This window comes from Cervus canadensis, chromosome 4, assembly GCF_019320065.1.
Source record: "Cervus canadensis isolate Bull #8, Minnesota chromosome 4, ASM1932006v1, whole genome shotgun sequence".
NCBI classification, from domain to species: domain Eukaryota; kingdom Metazoa; phylum Chordata; class Mammalia; order Artiodactyla; family Cervidae; genus Cervus; species Cervus canadensis.
In genome coordinates, this window is record NC_057389.1 from 90,406,310 (window position 1) to 90,426,672 (window position 20,363).

At 54.9% G+C, this 20,363-nt stretch overlaps 1 protein-coding gene and 1 long non-coding RNA gene across 3 annotated transcripts in view; one reads left to right on the forward strand and one right to left on the reverse strand.

Moving 5' to 3' along the window:
* Positions 1–19,806, reverse strand: part of EVI5L (ecotropic viral integration site 5 like) — a 32,353-nt gene extending 12,547 nt beyond the window's left edge. For both annotated transcript variants that reach the window (XM_043466465.1, XM_043466464.1), the window contains exons 1-8: positions 19,605–19,806; positions 5,191–5,374; positions 3,709–3,898; positions 3,172–3,396; positions 3,016–3,090; positions 2,306–2,431; positions 1,024–1,167; positions 797–886 (exon numbers count right to left, since the gene is read on the reverse strand). In XM_043466465.1, coding sequence (XP_043322400.1) covers positions 797–886; positions 1,024–1,167; positions 2,306–2,431; positions 3,016–3,090; positions 3,172–3,396; positions 3,709–3,898; positions 5,191–5,327 — 987 coding nt within the window. In that variant the 5' untranslated portion in view covers positions 5,328–5,374; positions 19,605–19,806. The remainder of the gene's footprint in view (positions 1–796; positions 887–1,023; positions 1,168–2,305; positions 2,432–3,015; positions 3,091–3,171; positions 3,397–3,708; positions 3,899–5,190; positions 5,375–19,604) is intronic.
* LOC122440351 lies at positions 4,564–17,067 on the forward strand. Its single transcript, XR_006269091.1, has 3 exons — positions 4,564–4,688; positions 15,280–15,337; positions 16,932–17,067. It is a non-coding gene; the product is annotated as an uncharacterized LOC122440351 (long non-coding RNA).
* Positions 19,807–20,363: the final 557 nt, after the last annotated feature.

Here is a 20,363-nt window from a genome sequence, read left to right on the forward strand (position 1 = left end):
CCATGCCGCTGACCCAGGGTAATGAAAAGAGATGGAAGAGGTTGAAGGATTAGGGTGGCAGGAAGGAAGCCGAAAGAAGGAGCCCTTGGGGGCCTGCCTGCTCGCTCAGGGCCCCTGGGGCCTCCACGCAGAGTTGAAGCGCACGCTGCCGGCGGACATAGCTCGCTGCGGCTTGGGGCTGGGCTGGCTCTGCTCTACAGCCCAGCTGGCCCCCTCCGGCAGCTGCGGACAATGGGTGCCCGTGTTCGTGGACACAACTGTGGCCTTTGTGCATTCTTCCCCAAACCACCAGCTGGAGAATGCGGGGAGGGGGCAGGGGCCTGCATGATGGGGACACGGCGGTGAGAAGCAGGCCGGCCTCTTCTCCGCAGGCAGGGCAGCTGGCCAGGGCAGGCAGGGGGAGGGTCAGCCCCAGACCCTCACTCCCTCCTGGGCCCTCGCCTGGCCTGGTTGCTGGGGCTGAAACCACACCCAAGGCCTCCAGGTGTGGCTAGGATTGCTATTTGTCACATTAGGCTCTAGGGGATCTGGAGCTGGGGGCACGTGAAGGGGAATGGACTTCTGGGCTTGGAACTTCTCTCCCTGCTGCCAGGCTGCTGGCCCTGGCCCAAGTCTGGCAGAGCTGGGGGCTCCTCAAGGCTCCCCCCCCAGCCCTTCAGGGAGATCTTGGGGGGCAGAGATGATGGGAAAGGATCAGGGCGCTCAGGAAGTCCAGGGTGTCCCCATCTTTCAGGAAGGGTTCACTTGCCCAGGTGCCCTGACAGGGGCAAACCCACCACCCTGGACCCCTGCCCACCTGGGACATCCCCTCCATGTCCAGCTGCATCAGCTCCGTCTGGTTCACCTGCAGCAGGGCGAGGCCCACCCGGAAGACGATCTCCAGGCCCTGCAAAGGCAGCGGGGCAGCGCATCTCCAGCTCTGCTCTGCCAGGGGCCTCTGAGCCCTCCCTGAGCCCTGGGATCGTTTACAGTGGGGCCTGAGTCACTCCATCCAGCGCGCCCAGGAGAGGAAGGGGTCCTCACCTCATACATGAAGATGTCAAAGACACGGGTGGCGACAGGCAGTGGGAAGGTGGTGAGGAAGAGCGTGAGGAACCAGGACGAGGCATACATGGACGTGTGGAAGCTCTGGGAGCGGAAGTGGGTGTTCAGGTCCGGGAGCTGCTCCTGGGGTCAGGGAGGCGGCCAGGCACCATGAGGAGGGCGCTGGGCGTAGCAGTCCACACCCTTAGGTTCCCTCTTCCCGTAAGTGCCTGCATCTTCAGGGAGCCTTCCCTGACTTTCCCTGGGCAGCCCCCCTGCCACACTGTCCCTGGGTGGGGCAGAAGCACCCCCGGGCTCTGAGCAGCACGAGGGGAGACCCAGGCAGGGATAGCAGGAGGCCCAGCTGCCCGGGGATCCTCACCACCACCCCCAACAATGCTTTGCGTTTTGTGCCCAGACATGCTTAAGGGATGTCTGACTGGCCTGAACTTTAGACGGCTGGAAATTGACAGAAACTGGGGAAACTGAGGCTGGAGAAGATGTTAGGAGCCCCTGGTGGTCCTTCACTGGGAGAACGGACCCTTGGCTGTCGCCTGGGCTGCCTTGGGCCTCCTCCTGACTCAGGGACTCTCTGGTGGTGGCCAGCTACTTTGCCATGGGAACTCTCGGCTCCTTCTCTATGGCCCTGGGCCACCTGCTGGCTGGCATTTCCAGTCCCCTTGACTGACAGCACCTCCTGGTCCTCCAGGCCTGAGAAGGGGGCTTTTACAACCAGACGCATCCTGCCCACTGGCGCAGAGACACATAGCCCCACCTGCAACCGGCTTCCAGAGCAGGCTGGAGTGTGTGTGTGTGTGTATGTACACCGGTGCTGTCTGCCAGCCAGGAGCGGGCCCTGCGGGGGCTGCTATTTATAAACAGAGGCGCTGCGGCTCTCTAGTAATCAGCAAAGGCAGGCAGACAACACTTTCCCCCTTCCACCACACTGGGGAGCAGATAGAAAGGGACGGTGTGGGGGTGTGTCTGAGGCAGGCCAACTCCTCCATCCTGGCCTGGATGACTCTGGGAACCCTGAGTTCTGAGAAGCCCCCACTATAAGGACTGGCCCCTGTCTGGCCGCTGAAGTATCCTTTAGGCAGTACTCCCTGGCCCCTTGGGGAGTAGGACCCCTTTCTGCCCTGGAACGTCTGGGTGGGTTCTCACGCCTGGAATTTTCAGTAGAAGAGACTCCCTGGGAGAGCCAAGGTCAGCACCTGTGAGTGTGGGCTGGCAGGGTATGGGGGGGCGGAGTGGGCAGGCATGACCACCTGGGCGTGCTCACCTGTAGCATGTATTCAAACTGGTAGATGCAGAGCCCCAGCTCGGCCATGCTGGGCTTGAAGAGCTCCCGCAGGCGGTACTCCTGCATCAGCCGCACAAACACACAGAAGGCCTCCTCCTCAGGCATCTGGGGGGGGGGGGGCGGTGTCTGTGAGTAGTGTGGCATGGGAGGGGGTGCCCGCTGCTCTTCTCCTGACTTCGCTTGTTTCTGCTTGGTTTACTTTGACTGAACACAGACGGCGCTGGGCTGCCCGGACCCCCACAGCAAACCTCCGGTCAATATTGTCCCCCTGTTTCACTGATGGGAAGCGTCTAGAGGCTGAAGTCACGAGCCCATGGCCGCCTGGCAAGAAACGGTGGAGCTGGGACTTGAACTCCAGAGCCCATGGTAGAGGCAGCCTCTCGTCCAGTCCCTGCCATTCTCCCCTCCTGAGCCTGCTGGAGCCTCCAGAGGAAAGCCCCAGCCCCATAAACACTGCACTGGCCGAACCAAGTCCTCCGCCTGGGTTCCCCATCTGACCCTGAGAGGTGGTTGAGCAGGATGGGAAAGTGGCCAGGACCAGCCCTCTGTGCTTGGTCGGGAGACTGTCGGAGGTCACAGGCAGGCAGGGGGAGGTTCTGACCCCAGGCCTACACTGATGGAGGGAATACTTGCTTCTGTCCACCTCCAGGGGACCGACAGAGCGGGCTGGGCTGGCCCAGGCCACCTACCTGCATGAGCAGCAGGCCCACAATGAAGGCGCTGCCCTGGCAGTAGCCCACCTCCCGGTCCACCAGCGAGTAGGCCTGCATGGGAACACACAGGAATCAGGGCGGGGTCCCCCCGGGCCGGCGACCACGGTGCATCTCTCCAGGGCCAGGGCTCACCTTCATGACGTTGAAGAGGACCTCCTGGCCTAGGCTGTCCTGGCCCTTGAAGAACTCGTGCTCTGGGTAGGTGCGGGCGATGTCCCTGCGGATGAGCTTCTCGCAGGGGGACGACATCTTGAGCAGCTCTGAGTACTGGTTCTTGACTGGCATGTCTGTGGCACTGCACAGGAGCTGCCAGACGATGGCCCGGAAGTGATGCGGGATGCCCTTGCGGATCAGCTCCTGGAGACCGGTCAGAGGGGACGTGGAAGACCGGGCTGGACCCGGTCCCAGAGTGGCCTCCCCACGGCCGCCCAGCCCGGCCTCGGAGATGGGGCCTGTCCACGCCTCACCGGAGGCCCAGAGAGCCTGGCTAAGCCACCTCATGGCACAGAGTGTCACTGAGCACACGGGCAGGAAGCAGGCAGGGGTGTCTAGGACGCCAGCCCCGCCCACTCTCCCCCCTCCCCTCCCTCCGCCTGGCACACCTCCAGCCCTGGACCTTGCCCTCCTCCAGCCACTGACCAGCCCGCCCTGGCCCCACAGTCCCCCCACCTTCAGGAGCTTCTCCTTCCGGCGTCTCCACTCCTCCCACTCGTTGGCGATCCGGCCCCACAGAATCCACGTGTCCTCCTCCAGGTGGCTCAGGTTGGAGGAGGCTGAGGAGCTGGACACCAGCGAGGAGCCACTGTTCCGCCGGGAGCCATTCATGGAGCGCATGGACTTGGAGTCGGCCTCCAGTAGCCTAGGCAGGCAGGCAGGGGGTGGGAGGTGGCTGCAGGTACTTCCAGCCCCAGCCCCTGGACCCCAGAGAGCCCGGCCCCTCCTCCCTGGGGTCCCGGATTGGATCTTAGTTGTTCTTCCTGCATGGCACTTGCTGTGTGACCTTGGCCGATACCCTAACCTCTCTGAGCCCTGGTTTTGATCCTGGGTCCCTGGAAAGGCTGCCAGGCATGTGTCCCACTTTGTGCCCTGGGCTGAGAAGCTCGGGGATCAGCTCATTTAGTCCCGAGGGGCAGGCTTTGTTAAGATATGTTTACAGATGAGGTACAGAGAGGGTGAGTGGCTGGCTGCGGGCCCCCGGGCCACAAGAGGCTGCATTAACCAGCTGTTTCTGATGCTCTGATGTCTGGGGCCTCCCTGACCCTGGAGGGACAGCCCCTCCCAGGCCTAGCAGATACCCAGAAATGGTTACAGACTTGTCAGTGTACCTATTATATGCAAACCAACCAATCCAGAGTCCACAAACCAACCACCTCAACTAGGTGCTAGCACTCGGGGCTACTGTCCTCTGCCCTAATTACCCAGGGCTGGATACTAGACTAATAGGCCCAGCCCCTGTGCCCCAGCTTGCTGAAGTTACTCAGACTAGTCCTAACCCTGATTATACTGCCTCGCCACTCCTCCTGGCAGAGACCACAATGAAGGCTCTCACCCACATTCTTCTCATTCCCTCTGCCTCCTGACTGATCCTGGTGCTTCCCCGCGTAGCCCTGCAAGGTGTATGATGTGCTGTGCCCCTCCTCTTGGAATCTGTGAGTAACAAACTGTCTTTTTCTTTTTTTTTGGCCTCACCATGTGGCATGCAGGATCTTAGTTCCCCAACCAGGGATTGAACCCATGCCCCCTGCAGTGGAAGCTCAGCATTCTAAATGCTGACCAGGGAAGTCCCCAGAGTTCCTGGGGTCATCTGATCTGCTGGCCTCGACTTACTGGCATAATAATAAAACCCACACTTTAAAACAGGGGCCGAGCCAGAGGAGACGGTTGGGAAGGGCCAGCTCCAGAGTCAGAAGTTTTACTCTTCCCTCAACAAAGGCTTGAAAGTGCAGGTGGGGCTCCCTGGGCCCTGATCCCGCGATCTCCTCATCTGAATGGGAGAACATCTGTTGGGAGGTGGTGGCAAATGCTCTTGCCGAGCCTCTGCAGGAGTGTTACTTGGCCCAGGGCTCCGAGTGCAGGGGGCACCCAGGCGCTTCTGTTTGGGGCCCAGGCTGTACCCTGGGGCCCCACCTTGTCCCCCAGGGCCCAACTCACCGGTTCTGCTCTTCAAGCTTGGCCAGCAGCTCCAGCTCATCGGGGCTGAGGTTCTCGGAGTCGGAGGTGGGAGAGCAGGTGGGGGCTGACAGGGCCTCCTGGGATGAGGAGTCAGGGCTCAGAGTGGGGCTCGCCATGGCGGTCAGGCTCCTCAGCTGTGAGCAGGGCCAGGTCACAGCACTGTCTGGGGACCAGAGACACGCGTGGTCAGCACTGGGAGGGCTGCCCGCCCTGTCCTGCTGGCTCTGGACCAGTGAGCCTGCTGCTCACCTGAGACACCTCCTCACCCCAGGCTTCCCACCCCGGGTCTGTCTACTCGGTCACCCCTTGTCCCCAGGCACCCCAGTCCAGTTGCTGGTTCCTTCTGCTCTGGGTGCTGGCTACTAGGCTCCCCACTTTTATGGTCCAGATGCCAGCGAGGAGTCAGGAGGGCCACGGCCAGGGCCTGTGCTGTTCTGCTCTCCCTGGGCATGGACACCAATTCTTAACGGACACCCCTGAGTCTTCAGCAGGGCCAGGGGCCAAGGCTGCTTGTTACCCAGGGCCCCTGCCAGGACCTGCAGACGTCCCTGCTCTGGTGGCTGTTCTAGTCAGCCTTGGTCCCTGTCCCCAGCTGTGGTCTGACCTGAGAGCCCTGCCTTAGCATCCGACCTGCCCTGTCTCATCAACCAGAGTGGGCTGCTGGCACAGCCAGAAGCAATTATTCTCTACTGTTAATTGTCTGGTGCTGCCAATGGCCGGAAGAGCCGACTCCTCTTGGGCTGGGAAGCCAGGGACACGTCCAAGTGCTGGGAATCTGTGCTCTGGCGGCCACAGAGTGAGAGGTACAGGCTCTGGTTGGCATCCTGATCTTGGCCTGCCATGTGCCGGGTTGGTGCTGGCCCATCTCTGTTGTTCTTCCTGGGGAGGGTCTGATCCCACCCTCCTGGGAGCTTCAGGGACACTGGCATCTCCCCTCTGCCAGCCCCAGGAGAGGTGGCTCAGCACTACGCCAGAAACAGAGGCTCTGGACCCAAATGGACCAGTGTCTGAAGTGAGCTCCCCTGGACCCCAGTGGAGGTTCGGACAGCTCAACCACAGAGGGGCTCTCAGCCAGTTTTTGGAGAAGGGGGCATCTGGTCCCCTAGGTGGCAGCAGGACAGTCAGAGGACAAAAACATACCTGCCTGGCACCCTCAGGTCACTGGGCACCTTCCCACAGCCCAAGCTCAACCCCCCACCCACACCTGCGGGCCCACAGGTCAGTGGAACTTGACCCTGGCCATGCACTTGATTCTAGTCTCCTTTCCCAGGGCTGTCATGAGGTGGGAGGGGGGGCACCAGTTTTCTTTCACCTCGTGGGGGTACCCAGAACCCTCTCACCCCAGGACTCTGTGGCTCCCCAGGGAACTGGTTCTCCCTCTGGCCCCCAAGGGCATTGAGGGCTCTAGCTTTAAGTGAGTGGTACAAACTTGAGGTGACGGCTCCCTTCAGAACCGGAAGAAATTTTCCTCCCATTGCCCGGCCCAGGGACCACCTGCCTTGAAGACCAAGCCATGCACACCTCCAAGCCAGGAGTTGATCATTCCTAAGAGAGGGACTGTGGGGGCCGCTTGGGGCTTCCCGCAGAGTCCAAGTCTGTGGCTGTGGGACAGAGATGGGCTGCGGACAAGAAGTGCTGACTTGGAAGGCTTTCTGTGGGCAGACAGGGGCAAGAAAGGCTGTGTGGGTTTCCTGACATCAGGACTGGGGTGGGAGAGGAGAGGTGGAGAGAAGGATCAGAGCCCCAGAAGCACAGCTGGATTTGAGGAGTCATGTGGGGCTCAGGGACAAAGGCCACATGTGGCTGGGGCTGGGGCCCACTCTACTGTCCTGGCTGTACCCAGGGGACCCTAATCTCAGAAGTGCATTGCCTCCCCGCCCCACTACCCCACACCCTGGCCTGCAAAGAGCCCAGTGGTTCAGCTCTGGGTTTCTGATGAAACGAAACAACTAGGGCCATCTGCTCGCAGAGTTTGCTCAGATACTTATCACATATTAATGTGTATTTCACACAAGAAATAAACCTGATCCCACACCCAGGGCTGAAATGTGCAGTCTGAGAGGCGGGAATCTTCCAATCCGTCAGGCACTTTCTCTTGACTCACCCCCGACTCTCTAAACACTGCACAGCCTGGAAGCTGATGCACACACATTACTTCACACTCATGCACTCACATTTACCCACTCCTCACACCCCACACACTCAGATGCATTCCCACTTACAAACCATCTCACACATCAATACATGGATACACTTATATAGTCTTGCGTGCTCATGCACACATGCTCTGATACACACATAATCACACACCTACACACTCAGATACACATTCACATGTGATCTCACACCCACACACCCCTTTGCCCACACGCACACACATACACGCTCACACTCACGCTTCCTGCACTAACCAAGGCTCCCCATGCCTGAATCCAGTAGACAGGAATGGACGTGGGCTCTCTGCCTTCTGAGCTCGGTGAGCAGGCCTGTCTCCCACCCCACTCTACTCTGAGCACCTGGACTCTTATTGGCTCAGCCTCTCCTCCCCTGGCACTTACTGGGTGTTGTCTGAGGGCCTGCACTCTCCTAGGGATGGGGATGTGGAGTGGAACAAGGCGAATGAGCCCCCCCGCCCGCCCCACACACACATTCAGGGCATGCAAACGTCCCACCCTTTGCTGGCTGGGCACAGAGACAAGATAGGTCCCGTCGAGTGCTGAGAAGCCACTAGCCTCTGAGATCCATGCACAGACCCTGCAGGTCTGGGGTCCCAGCCTCTCAACAGCTTCAACTTCAATGCCCTTTGTTTCTGCTCCACTATGGCCACCCAAAGTGGGGTCCCAGCCTAAAGAGTGGGTGGTGGGCCACCTAACAGCCTCTGCTGGCACCACTACCCTCCATGCCCCCGAACGCTGGCCGCGTGGCTTAGGAGGCTGAGCCAAGCCAGAGGAGTGGGAGGAGACTGCTGGTGAGCTGGGGCCGGGGGCGGGGCGGGGCTGGTACAGAAGGGTCCAGATGCCAGGGTCGCTCTACCTCTCTTTTCTCCTCCTTCGCAGGAGCGTTTGGACACTGACAACCATGCTTCTTCCTCCTGCTACATTTTTTTCTGTTAATATTATTTTTTCCCATGCCATGTGACTTCTGGGATCTTAGTTCCCTGACCAGGGATGGAACCCATGCCCATTGCACTGGGAGCTTGGAGTCTTAACCACTAGGCCACCAGGGAAATCCCCCACACTTCCTCCTTCTCAAAGTCCACTCCCATATTGTTTTGAGACACTGGGCTCCTTGGCCTCCTAGGGCTCCTCCTCTGCCTCAGCCCAGCAAGAGGCCCCTTCTTCCACAGGCCCCGCCTTGGCCCTTATCCCTTCAGGCTCTTGGTGGTGTTGCTTTCAGGACTTAAATGAACAGAAAGGCTTGTCTGTGATTGTGACACCTGCGTCCCCAGCTTTTCCCTTCTCTCTTTTTCCTCACCTCACCAAGGTGAGGACTGAAGACTGCTGGGCAAAGAGAGACACAGCCCCTGCCGGCCCAGAGCATGTGGAGCAGGGAGGAGAAGAGACTCAGAAATGATCATCTGAACTTTCTATTACTGAGAGAAACCCATGAAATAAAAGATGAGGTACAGTGTAAATTAAAAGACTCTTTCTCCTTGGAAGGAAAGCTATGACAAACCTAGACAGCATATTAAAAAGCAAAGATATCATATTGCCCACAAAGGTGCACATAGTCAAAGCTATGGTTTTTCCAGTGGTCATGTATGGATACGAGAGTTGGACCATAACGACGGCTGAGCACTGAAGAATTGATGCTTTCAAACTGTGGTGCTGGAGAAGACTCTTGAGAGTCCCTTGGACTATAAGGAGATCAAACCAGTCAATCCTAAAGGAAATCAACCCTGAATATTTACTGGAAGGACTGATGCTGAAGCTGAAACTCCAATACTTTGGCCACCTGATGCAAAGAGTTGACTCACTGGAAAAAACCCTGATGCTGGGAAAGATTGAAAGCAGGAGGAGGAGAGGGTGACAGAGGATGAGATGGTTGGATTGCATCACCGACTCAATGGACATGAGTTTGAGCAAACTCTGGGAGACGGTGAAAGACAGGGGAGCCCAGTGTGCTACAGTCCTTGGGGTAGCAAAGATTAGGACACAGTTTAGTGACTGAACAACAAGAGTGGAAACCAGTCTGGCAGTTCTTCAGAAAGGTAAACAGTTACCAATATGGGACTTGCCTGGTGGTCCAGTGGCTAAGACTCCATGCTCCCAGTGCAGGGGACTGGGGTTTGGTCCCTATTTGGGGAACTAGATCCCACATGCTGCAACTAAAGACCCTTTATGATGCAACTGAAAAGATCCTGTGTGCTGCAACTAAGGCCCACCCAGTGCAGTCAAATAAATAAATAGGCTCTCTCTTAAGAAAAAAAAAAGTGTTACCAATATGACCCAGCAATTTAACTTCTAGGAATTCTACCCAAGAGAATGGAAAAACGTACATCCACATGAAAACCTGTATACAATTGTTCACAGCAGCTTGATTCACAATAGCCAGAAAGTGAAAACAACCCAAATGTCCATTGGTGGATGAATGGATAAATGAAACGTGGTCTATCCATATGATGGAATAGTATTCAGCCATAAAAAAGGAACAGACTTTTTCTGGTGAACTCTTCCCTGGTAAATCCCCTCACCCCACCACCTCCAGTATGCGGGTTCACTTTTCTCCCCTCTCTTCAAAAATATCTAACCCTACACCCCAGCCCAAGACACACTTTTCTGTTTTTTTTTTGGCAGCACTGGGTCTTTGTTGTGGCACATGAGTTTCTCTAGTTGAGGCTCACAGGCTCAGTAGTTGCAGCGCACGGGCTTACCTGCTCCATGGCATGTGGGATCTTAGTTCCCCCACCAGGGATCGAACCCACATCCCCTGCACTGGGAGGCAGATTCTTAACCACTGGACTGCCAGGGAAGTCCCCCAAGAAACATTCTACAGCAATTCTTTGTATATACACCTGCCTGCCCTACTGGGTCATGAACATACTGGGGGCAAAGGCTTGGTTTCTTAATTTTCTAATCCAAGCCTCTAATGCAGCATCTGGCCGTTAGTAGGTACTCAATCAACGTCTTTGTTGGATGAATGAAGAGAAAAGTCCCTGTGCCACTCAGCCAAGTGATCAAGGTCAACAGGATTAGTGATAAGTCACGTGGAGAGCATGTGCACTTAATATGCTGACGTGAGAAGGGCCCTTCATCTCTGTGTCTTCCTCCCCAAGACTATGAGAAAATCATGTGACCAATCCAGATTAAGAGATGCTTTAGAGCATTCCTGACTAGTCCTCCTCAAGTGTTAAAGTCATCAAAGACAAGGAAAGCCTAAGAAAGCTGCTCCAGATAAGGGAAGTTTCAGGAGATGTGATGACAAAATGTCCTGTGGGATCCAGGATGTGGTCCTAAGACGGAAAAAGGGAAAAGCTAAGGAAATCTGAATAAAATATGGATTTTAGTTAATCATTTGCGTGCCCAGGCGCTCAGTCATGTCTGACTCTTTGCAACCCCATGGACTGTAGCCCACCAGGCTCCTCTGCCTATTTTTCAGGCAAGAATACTAGAGTGGGTTGCCAGTTTCCTACTCCAGGGAAACTTCTGGGCCCAGGGATAGAAGCTGGGTTTCTTGAATCTCCTGCATTTGCAGGTGAATTCTTTACCACATTACCATCTAGCTAATTATAATGTATCAATATTGGTCCAACAACACAAGACTACACGTGGACATCACCAGATGGTCAACACCGAAATCAGACTGATTATATTCTTTGCAGCCAAAGATGGAGAAGCTCTATATAGTCAGCAAAAACAAGACCGGGAGCTGACTATGGCTCAGATCATGAACTCCTTATTGCCAAATTCAGACTTACATTGAAGAAAGTAGGGAAAACCACTAGACCATTCAGGTATGACCTAAATCAAATCCCTTACGATTATACAGTGGGAGTAAGAAATAGATTTAAGGGACTAGATCTGATAGACAGAGTGCCTGATGAACTATGGACGGAGGTTCGTGACAGTGTGGTTTGTGACATTGTACGGGAGACAGGAATCAAGATCATCCCCAAGAAAAAAAATGCAAAAAAGAAAAATGGCTGTCTGAGGAGGCCTTTTAAATAGCTGTGAAAAGAAGAGAAACCAAAAGCAAAGGAGAAAGGGAAAGATTTTGAATTTGAATGCAGAGTTCCAATTTGAATGCAGAGTTCCATTTGAATGCAGAGTTCCAAAGAATAGCAAGGAGAGATAAGAAAGCCTTCCTCAGTGATCAATGCAAAGAAATAGAGGAAAACAATAGAATGGGAAAGACTAGAGATCTCTTCAAGAAAATTAGAGATACCAAGGGAACATTTCATGCAAAGATGAGTACAAAAAAGGACAGAAATGGTAAGGAGCTAACAGAAGCAGAAGATATTAAGAGAAGGTGGCAAGAATACACAGAAAAACTACAAAAAAGATCTTCATGACCCAGATAATCACGATGGTGTGATCACTCACTTAGAGCCAGACATCCTGGAATGTGAAGTCAAGTGGGCCTTAGGAAGCATCACTATGAACAAAGCTAGTGGAGGTGATGGAATTCCAGTTGAGCTATTTCAAATCCTAAAAGATGATGCTATGAAAGTGCTGCATCCAATATGTCAGCAAATTTGGAAAACTCATCAGTGGCCACAGGACTGGAAAAGGTCAGTTTTCATTCCAATCCCAAAGAAAGGCAATGCCAAAGAATGTTCAAATTACCATACAATTGTACTCATCTCACACGCTAGTAAAGTAATGCTCAAAATTCTCCAAGCCAGGCTTCAACAATACATGAACCGTGAACTTCCAGGTGTTCAAGCTGGTTTTAGAAAAGGCAGAGCAACCAGAGATCAAGTTGCCAGCATCCGCTGGATCATCGAAAAAGCAAGAGAGTTCCAGAAAAACATCTATTTCTGCTTTACTGACTATGCCAAAGCCTTTGACTGTGTGGATCACAATAAACTGCGGAAAATTATGAAAGAGATGGGAATACCAGACCACTTGACCTGCCTCTTGAGAAATCTGTATGCAGGTCAGGAAGCAACAGTTAGAACTGGACATGGAGGAAAAAGAAAAAAAAGAACTGGACATGGAACAACAGACTGGTTCCAGATAGGAAAAGGAGTACATCAAGCCTGTATATTGTCACCCTGCTTATTTAACTTATATGCAAAGTACATCATGAGAAATGCTGGGCTGGAAGAAGCACAAGCTGGAATCAAGATTGCCAGGAGAAATAGCAATAACCTCAGATATGCAGATGACACCACCCTTATGGCAGAAAGTAAAGAACTAAAGAGCCTCGTGATAAAAGTGAAAGAGGAGAGTGAAAAAGTTGGCTTAAAGCTCAACATTCAGAAAACTAAGATCATGGCATCTGGTCCCATCACTTCATGGGAAATAGATGGGGAAACAGTGGAAACAGTGGCTGACTTTATTTTTTTGGGTTCCAAAATCACTGCAGATGGTGACTGCAGCCATGAAATTAAAAGATGCTTACTCCTTAGAAGGAAAGGTATGACCAACCTAGACAGCATATTAAAAAGCAGAGACATTACCTTGCCAACAAAGGTCTGTCTAGTCAAGGCTATGGTTTTTCCAGCAGTCATGTATGGATGTGAGAGTTGTACTGTAAAGAAAGCTGAGCGCAGAAGAATTGATGCTTTTGAACTGTGGTGTTGGAGAAGACTCTTGAGAGTCCCTTGGACTGCAAGATCTAACCAGGCCATCCTAAAGGAGATCAGTCCTGGGTGTTCATTGGAAGGACTGATGTTGAAGCCAAAACTCCAATATTTTGGCCACTTGATGCAAAGAGCTGACTCATTTGAAAAGACCCTGTTGCTGGGAAAGATTGAAGGTAAGAGGAGAAGGGGATGACAGAGGATGAGATGGTTGGATGGCATCACAGACTCGATGGAGATGAGTTTGAGTAGACTCCAGGACTTGGTGATGGACAGGGACGCCTGGCGTGCTGTGGCCCATAGGGTTGTGAAGAGTTGGACACGACTGAGTAATTGAACTGAACTGAATATTGGTCCATTCATTATAACAAACATACCAGATAACGTTACTAATGGGGAAACTGGGTGTGGGTGTAGGGTCTGTGTGAACACTTTGTGCTATCTTAATTTCTCTGTAAACCTAAAACTGTTTTGAAAACTAAGTCTACTTTATTTTAAAATTTTATTATTTTTTGACTGCATCATGAGGCATGTGGGATCTTCGTTTCCAGACTAGGGATACAACTAGTGCCTCCTACAGTGGAATTGTGGAGTCTTAACCACTGGACCAACCAGGGAAGTCCCTAAAGTCTATTTAAAATTTTTTTAAAAAGAGAGAGAGAAGATTCTGTACCAGGGTAGACAGAAAAGTACAGGACAGTGATAACAAGTGAGAGGTGCCCTCGCAGGTAGTGTCATTCACAAGGTCTCCAGATGAGGCTGTAGGGGAAGGATTTACACTTGGAATTTCTTTTTTAAAATATAGAGTGACTCAAGTATTTTTTTTTAAAAATTATTTCATTTTGTTCTTCCATGCCGCACCACATGGCTTGAGGGACCTTAGTTCCCTGACCAGGGATCGAACCCGAGCCCTCAGCACTGAAAGCACGGAGTCCTAACCACCGGACCACTAGAGAATTCCCTGCACTTGGATTTCTGACTCTAGAGTCTTAACCCCAAGCTGATCCGCTGAGCTGCCACTCTCTCTGCATACTTTAGAAATAACTCACGTAAAACATGGAGTGCAGTGGGCACTCTGTAAATGAGTTACTCTTTCTCAGCGGGGAGAGTAAGTGTGTGTGCTCCATCTTTCTGAGGCAGGAAGAAAGACCCCACGGTTCCTTTGTTTCCCTACCTGCCCTGCCTCTGCCCCCCGCCCCTCACCCCAGCTTCTTACCTCTGCAGTCCCCAACCTTTTTGGCACCAGAGACTGATTTCATGGAAGACAGTGTTTCTATGGACCAGGGGTTCGGGGGGATGGTTTCAGGATGATTCAAGCACAGTAGACTTATCATGCACTTTATTTCTAATCTAATGCTGCCACTGATCTGACAGGAAGTACTGGTCCCTGGCCTGGAAGTCCCCTGCTCTACCTCTAAGGATTATAGGGACACAGAATCATTTCTGAACCTGAAGTCTTCAGAGATACCTGACCCCATCTACCCTGTCATTTGGGCCACACAGACCACCCTGACTCTGATGTCTTGGGCGCTTTCCCTTGGCAATGGGGTAGGCATTTGATGGGCGAGCTGCCCCTTGGGTAACAAGGATGGCTGCTGGAATCCAAGTGGTCACTGCTGGCCCTCCTCTCATCCCCAGTTCTAGCCTCTCCTCTGTGCCACACAGAATGTTTCCATGTCCATGTTCATCCCACCCCGGTCATGTGTGTAGATAACTGATCCCAGGTCTCCTGGTCTCCGAGGAGGACTTCGGGGCCAGAAGCCTGGGTTCAAATCCCTCTTCTCCCAGTTTCTTGCTTTCTGATCTGGGTATGATGCACTTTATGCCAATTTCCTCATCTGAAAACACGGCTGATGACAGTACCGACTTCACAGGTTTTGTTGGGAGGAATGTACAAGCTAAAACCTGTCAAGTGCCTAGGAGGGAACTGGCCTGTAATATTCTCCTGGATGGAAAGTTCCATGAGGGCAGGGGCTGACCTGCCCACTACTGGATCCCCAGCATCCAGCGTACCATCAGGCATCTGACATTTGCAGACTGAAGAAACAAACTTCCCCTCCTCAGCAGGCCCATCGCTTCCATGGTGGCTCTGTTTAAATGTGAAATGCAGTAAAACTATAATCATCTTTATTAGTAGTAACAGCAGCAGCAGTAAACAACCTCAGGCTGAAATCTGAGGGGCAGATGACCATTATGACCTGTGGAATCTCTTCTGACCTAAAAAAACCCAAAACTTTACTATCCTTCATGTCAGCAGCTAATACTTCCTGCCACTGTCACAAGTTCCTTCCTGGCAAATCCTTCATTTCTCTATATTTCAGTGTCCCTGAGGATGACAAAGAAAACAATTTAAAGCCCCCAGAAGCCCTCCAGGGACAGGTGAGTAAGAGAAATTGCATCCTGTACAGGCTCTTGGCTCTTCAAGTCAAGATGGTAGCTTTCCTGCTGTGAAGAAGGCTGGCTAGGCTGGGGGCTGGGGTGGGGTTCATCCGTCCTGTCTTTGGGGGCTCTCCAAGTAGATGGACACAACCTCTTTCTGCAGAAGAGATCCAGGCACTCTTGCAGAAGTGGGTGAGTAGGGAGGACGCTCAGCTCCTGAAACCAACCAAGTGTTTACTGAACATCTGCATGCCCTGTTCTTGCCTTGGACTCAGCCATGAACAGACACGCACCTTGCCCTTGTGGGACTTGTGGGCTGGAAAACAGCCGCCAATGAAACAATCTCATGGAGGCATCCCTGGAGGTCTGGTGGTTAAGACTTTATGCTTCCAATGCAGAGGGCACAGGTTTGATCCCTGGTTGGGGAACTAAGTTCCCACGTGCCGCGTGGCACAGTCGAAAGATTAAAGAAAAAGAAAAGAAACAATCTCACCAACACACCATGATGAGAAATGAAAAGGAAGTGCAGGTGAACTGTGCCAGTGAGGCCCTTGAGATCTCCCTGGAGGGCCCAATCTCTTCCTCGGCCCTGGCGGTCAGCTCTCTTAACTCACCTCCCCCCTGCCCTGTGTTCAGCTTCTAGAACATGCGTGCTGCACACATCCCTGGGCAGGGTGGGGTTGACTGCTGTTCCAAGTTCAGTTCCAAATACTGACCCCTTTGACCAGGAAGGGTCCCCCGGTGTGGGCCCCGTGGACTGCATGCAGGACATGAAGGTTTACAGGATAAAACCCACCCAGGAGGTGCACCTCGCCACGCTCGCTCCTGCTGCCCAGGCCTTGGTCCAAGCGTTCGGACTGCCTGAACGCCGTTCCCAGCCACGCCTGCCTGGAGAGCCAGAGAGCTCCTCTCCCAACTCATACGTCATCCCTGCTCCCCCTTCCCTGACACCTCTGGGATGCGCCGGGCCCTTCCCTCTGCTCCCAGCACATGCCATCCATTAATCTGTCTCCTGCTTCCACACGGGATGTGGTGGTCAGGGCAGAGGCTGGAATGCCGCTTCTTCTGGGTGGTTTGGGGGGATTAAGTGAGATGATGTGTAAATGGGGCTGGCACCAGGCATGGCACATGGCATGGCCTGATTGGCATGAGCTACTGGTTTCAGCTCTGGCCTCCTGACATGGAGAGGGGCTTTAGACACAGGGCACGGGCCACACCTGACATTCCTTCATACCCTAACCCCTGACTCAATTCCCAGTTCATTGTTGGGGGGCCTCACCTGGAACAACCAGCACCTGTATTCTGCAGGGGGAAACTGAGATCAGGATGCTCCATGCCCCCTGTACCGTACAACAACAGCACAGACACAAAGACCTGCCCGGACCCCCAGGCCAGGGTAAAAGGGCACTGATGTCGCTCACCAGCCCTCCTTGGGAGCCTTCTCGTTTTTTCCTGAGGAGCTCACAGTCTGTCCTGGGAGCCTCCTGACCCCAGTGCATCAGCACAAAGTCTCCCCCTCTCCAGGGAAGCTGTGGAGTTTGCTTCCTGTGTGCCTTGTGACCTTCAGGAGTCTCCCCTTCTCTCCTCCCTTCAGCACGTGGACAGAACAAACCTCGGTCTGCCTCATGTCAGAGGGCTCCATGGGGCGTGGACATCGCCAGCCAGTGGAACCCCAACTGCCCTCTGTCCCTCTGGGAGGTCCACGTGTGACCACAAATCCCATAACAGACTGTCTCTCAGCCCTGAGCATAGCCCAGCCATGGAAGGACAGCCACTATTCACTGAGGCATCAGCGAATTACAACCAGGGGACAGAGAAGGTCAGTGACTCTGCTAGCACCCACAGGTGGGGTGACTGCCCCACAGACCCCATGGACCCCTCTTCCACATGGTGCCCAGGGGGACACTCAGGGACACATCCTAATCACGCTGGCTCCCCTGAAGTCCCAAGTCTTGGTCGTGGGATTTCTCTCCCCATTTTCCAGATGGGTAAGTCAAGGCCTCAAGCCAAGATGCGCTTTTCCCCAGAACCACCCAGAAACCACTGGTGAATGTCTACAGAGAATCTGGGCTTATTTCTCTGGGGTTTTCCAGGTAGGCTTAGGTCAGACGAAGGAGACAGCAGGCAGCGCTGGACTGATCCAGATTCCCCTTGAGGGCGACCTGGGGCTCCTCCTCAACCTTGTGGTCCTGGACATGCTGTCTCCCCAGTTCTCTGATCTGCCCCCCTCTGTGACTTGCCCCCTTCCTGGGCCAGGGCCGGACCACCTGCGGGTGACCGCTGAAGCCCAGGGGAACCCACAGGGTGGACACGAGGGGGTGGGCTGTGGGTCAGCCGGCCAGGGCCGGCTGGGCAAAAAGAGCCAGACATGTGGACACGGGTCCCTCAGCTCCATCCCAGTCAGGCCAAGGTGGGAAAAAAAACAACAAAAACCAAGCCGACTCCTCACTTGTGTTCCACCCGAGCCTCTTCAGCACATTTTTCCCTTCTGAAAATATTCCTTAACAAAGAGCTGCCTGCTTCTGGCAGGCCCAAACCCAGCCCCACACGGGTCCCAAATGCCAGGGTGGGTGGAAGCTGTTTCATTTTCTCATGACACACTGGCCATGGGGGAAGGAGCTCCCGGGCCAGTCAGGGGCGGCACCTGGGTAGCTGCTGCCATCAGAGGCCAGCAGGCGTGATGGGGTCAGGATGCTGGTCCTACCAGTCTTATCAGACTGCAGGACTGGGGCCAGGGGCAGCCGGTACCCCCACCCCCTGCCACGGGTTGGCATCAATCAGGGGGCAGGCACTGGGTCTTTGGGGGAGACTGGTGTAGGGGAGAGAAAGAGGGAGCATCCTTCCCTTTGAAGGGGGAAAAAATGGGGAGAGATGGATGAATGGGAAGAGGTCTGGGGCAGGTGTCCACAGGGATGCTGGGAGATTCTGGGTCACTCCACCACCTGCAAGGCCCCAGTGGGGGCACCGGTTCAGGCAGGCTGGTGTGGATGGGAAGGCTGGCCACCTGGGGCAGGGCAGGCAGCTGACATCGGAGTCTCTGCCTAAGCTGGGAGCTGGTGGCGGCTTCCAGGAGGACCTGGGCAGGTGAATTCCAAGGAGGAGTGCTAAAGTGCTGAGGAGCTGTGTGTGTGTGTGTCTGTGTGTGTATGGGAGGCAAGTGGGGCGGGCGGGCGGGGGGGTCCCAACTGCCTGGGTCTGTGTTGGAGGTCTTAAGTGTTTCTGTGTGTGTTGGGGATCCAAGAGTCAGACTCTGTCTGTGTGTGTGTGTTTGTGTGAAGGGCTCCTGAATGTCTGTGTATGAGGGGTCCAGGCCGTCTATCACACCCACCTTGCGCCCCTCATACTCATATCAGTATGAGCTGTTGAGGATTCACAGGTTTCGTTCTGTTGGCTCTCAGGTGTGAGTGTGTATGTGTGTGTGTGTCTGTGCAAGTGAGTGGGGCCCTCAGAGGGGTGGGTGTCCCTGGTTGGGGAGGGGGTTCAGACCATCTGTTGGGCTGTCCTGAGCACAAGGTGAGGGTGGACTTTCCGGAAGCAGGGATCAAGAGGAGTCAGGATCAGGGTGTGTGTGTGGAGGATCCCAGGAGTGGTTTTCAGGGGTGCCCTTGGGCATGGGGCTGCTGGGGGTGGGTGATGGGCCAGCAGGCTGAGGTGAGGCTTGTGGGCAGGAATTCAGATTTACAGAGGCTGAGGAGGGGTCACACTGGAGGGGTATGGCTCTAAGGCTGGTATCTTTGGGGGTGGGGGCAGGTCTGGGCCCAGGGATGGGATATGAAGTGAGGAAAGGGACGGCGTGACCAGGGGTCTACAGATGAAAGGAGTCTTGGGGGATTCGGAGAGAGGGAGGGCGGGGGTCCTGGGCTTGCGGCGGGGTGGGGGACGCTTGTAGGGGGCGGGTCTGTGGGGTGGTGACTGCGGGAGCCCTGAGAGGCCTGGAAAGGGGTCCTGAGGGTCAGTAAAGAGGGTGAGCGGGGGTCACGGGCCTGAGGGGGGCTCCCGGGAAGGGGGCTGGTGTGGGGGAGGAGGGCACCTGGAAGGGTGCTGGGAGGGGCCCAGAGGGGTCGGGAAGCGCCAGAAACGAGGATGTGCAGGGGCCAAGGCCCGAGGTCGACGGCCAGTGTCCGTGCTGGGAGTGCCGAGGGCTCCCGGGGCGGGTTCCGGGGCAAGGGGCCCGGAGTCCCGGTCTTGCCCGGCCCCCGTGGGCCGCAACGCGGAGCCGCGGGCCTGAGAAGGCGCCCGGGAGGCCCGGCCCGCGCCGCCTACCTACCTGTGAAGAGCACGCCGCCATCGCCATGCCGAGTCTCGCCGTCCCGGGCCGCGCCGCCGGATCCCCGCCGCGTCGCTCGCCCCGCAGCCCCGGCCCGGCCCGGCCCCCCTCAGCCGCCCCCCGGGACCGCGGTCGCCGCCGGCTCCGCCGCTGCCATTTCACCCGCTGACAGGAGCCGCTGCCCCGCCCCCGAGGCCCAGTCAGCCAATTCACCGCCCCCAGCCGCTCTGGCTCCGCCCACTGTCAAGGAGTGATGGCGTATTTGGCCAATCCGTGGCCATACCGTAAGGCGGGCCCTGGCTACGGCCAGAAGGTTGCCGCCTTTAAGGAGAGAAGCGAATTGAAGTTAGGGAAGCAGTGAAGGACGGGTAGTTTTGCCTATCGAAATGTGGCGTCCTGTTGATCAACACTTGGCAGGACCAATAGCGAGGAGAGAGGGGTGTGTCTCTGAGAAAAGACTGCGTCCCTGAGGAACCGCAGACAGAGGCAGGCGAGCGTTTGGCGCTAAGCCCCGCCCAGAGCCGGGCTTTTTGCCCAATAAAGAGACGTCCTGGGACGTCCATTATTATCTGTCCCTCAAACCTCGGCCATGGCAACTGTTGGGCCGCTATAAAGAAAATTGACATCTAGCAAGCCAATGACACTGAAGGAGGGCGGTGAAGTAATGCTTTCTGGCCAATGAAATTGTGATATTGTTGTGCAGTTGCCCTCCCGGGCGGTGGGACTTAAAACCGGGAGTGAATGAAATAGGGGAGGAGC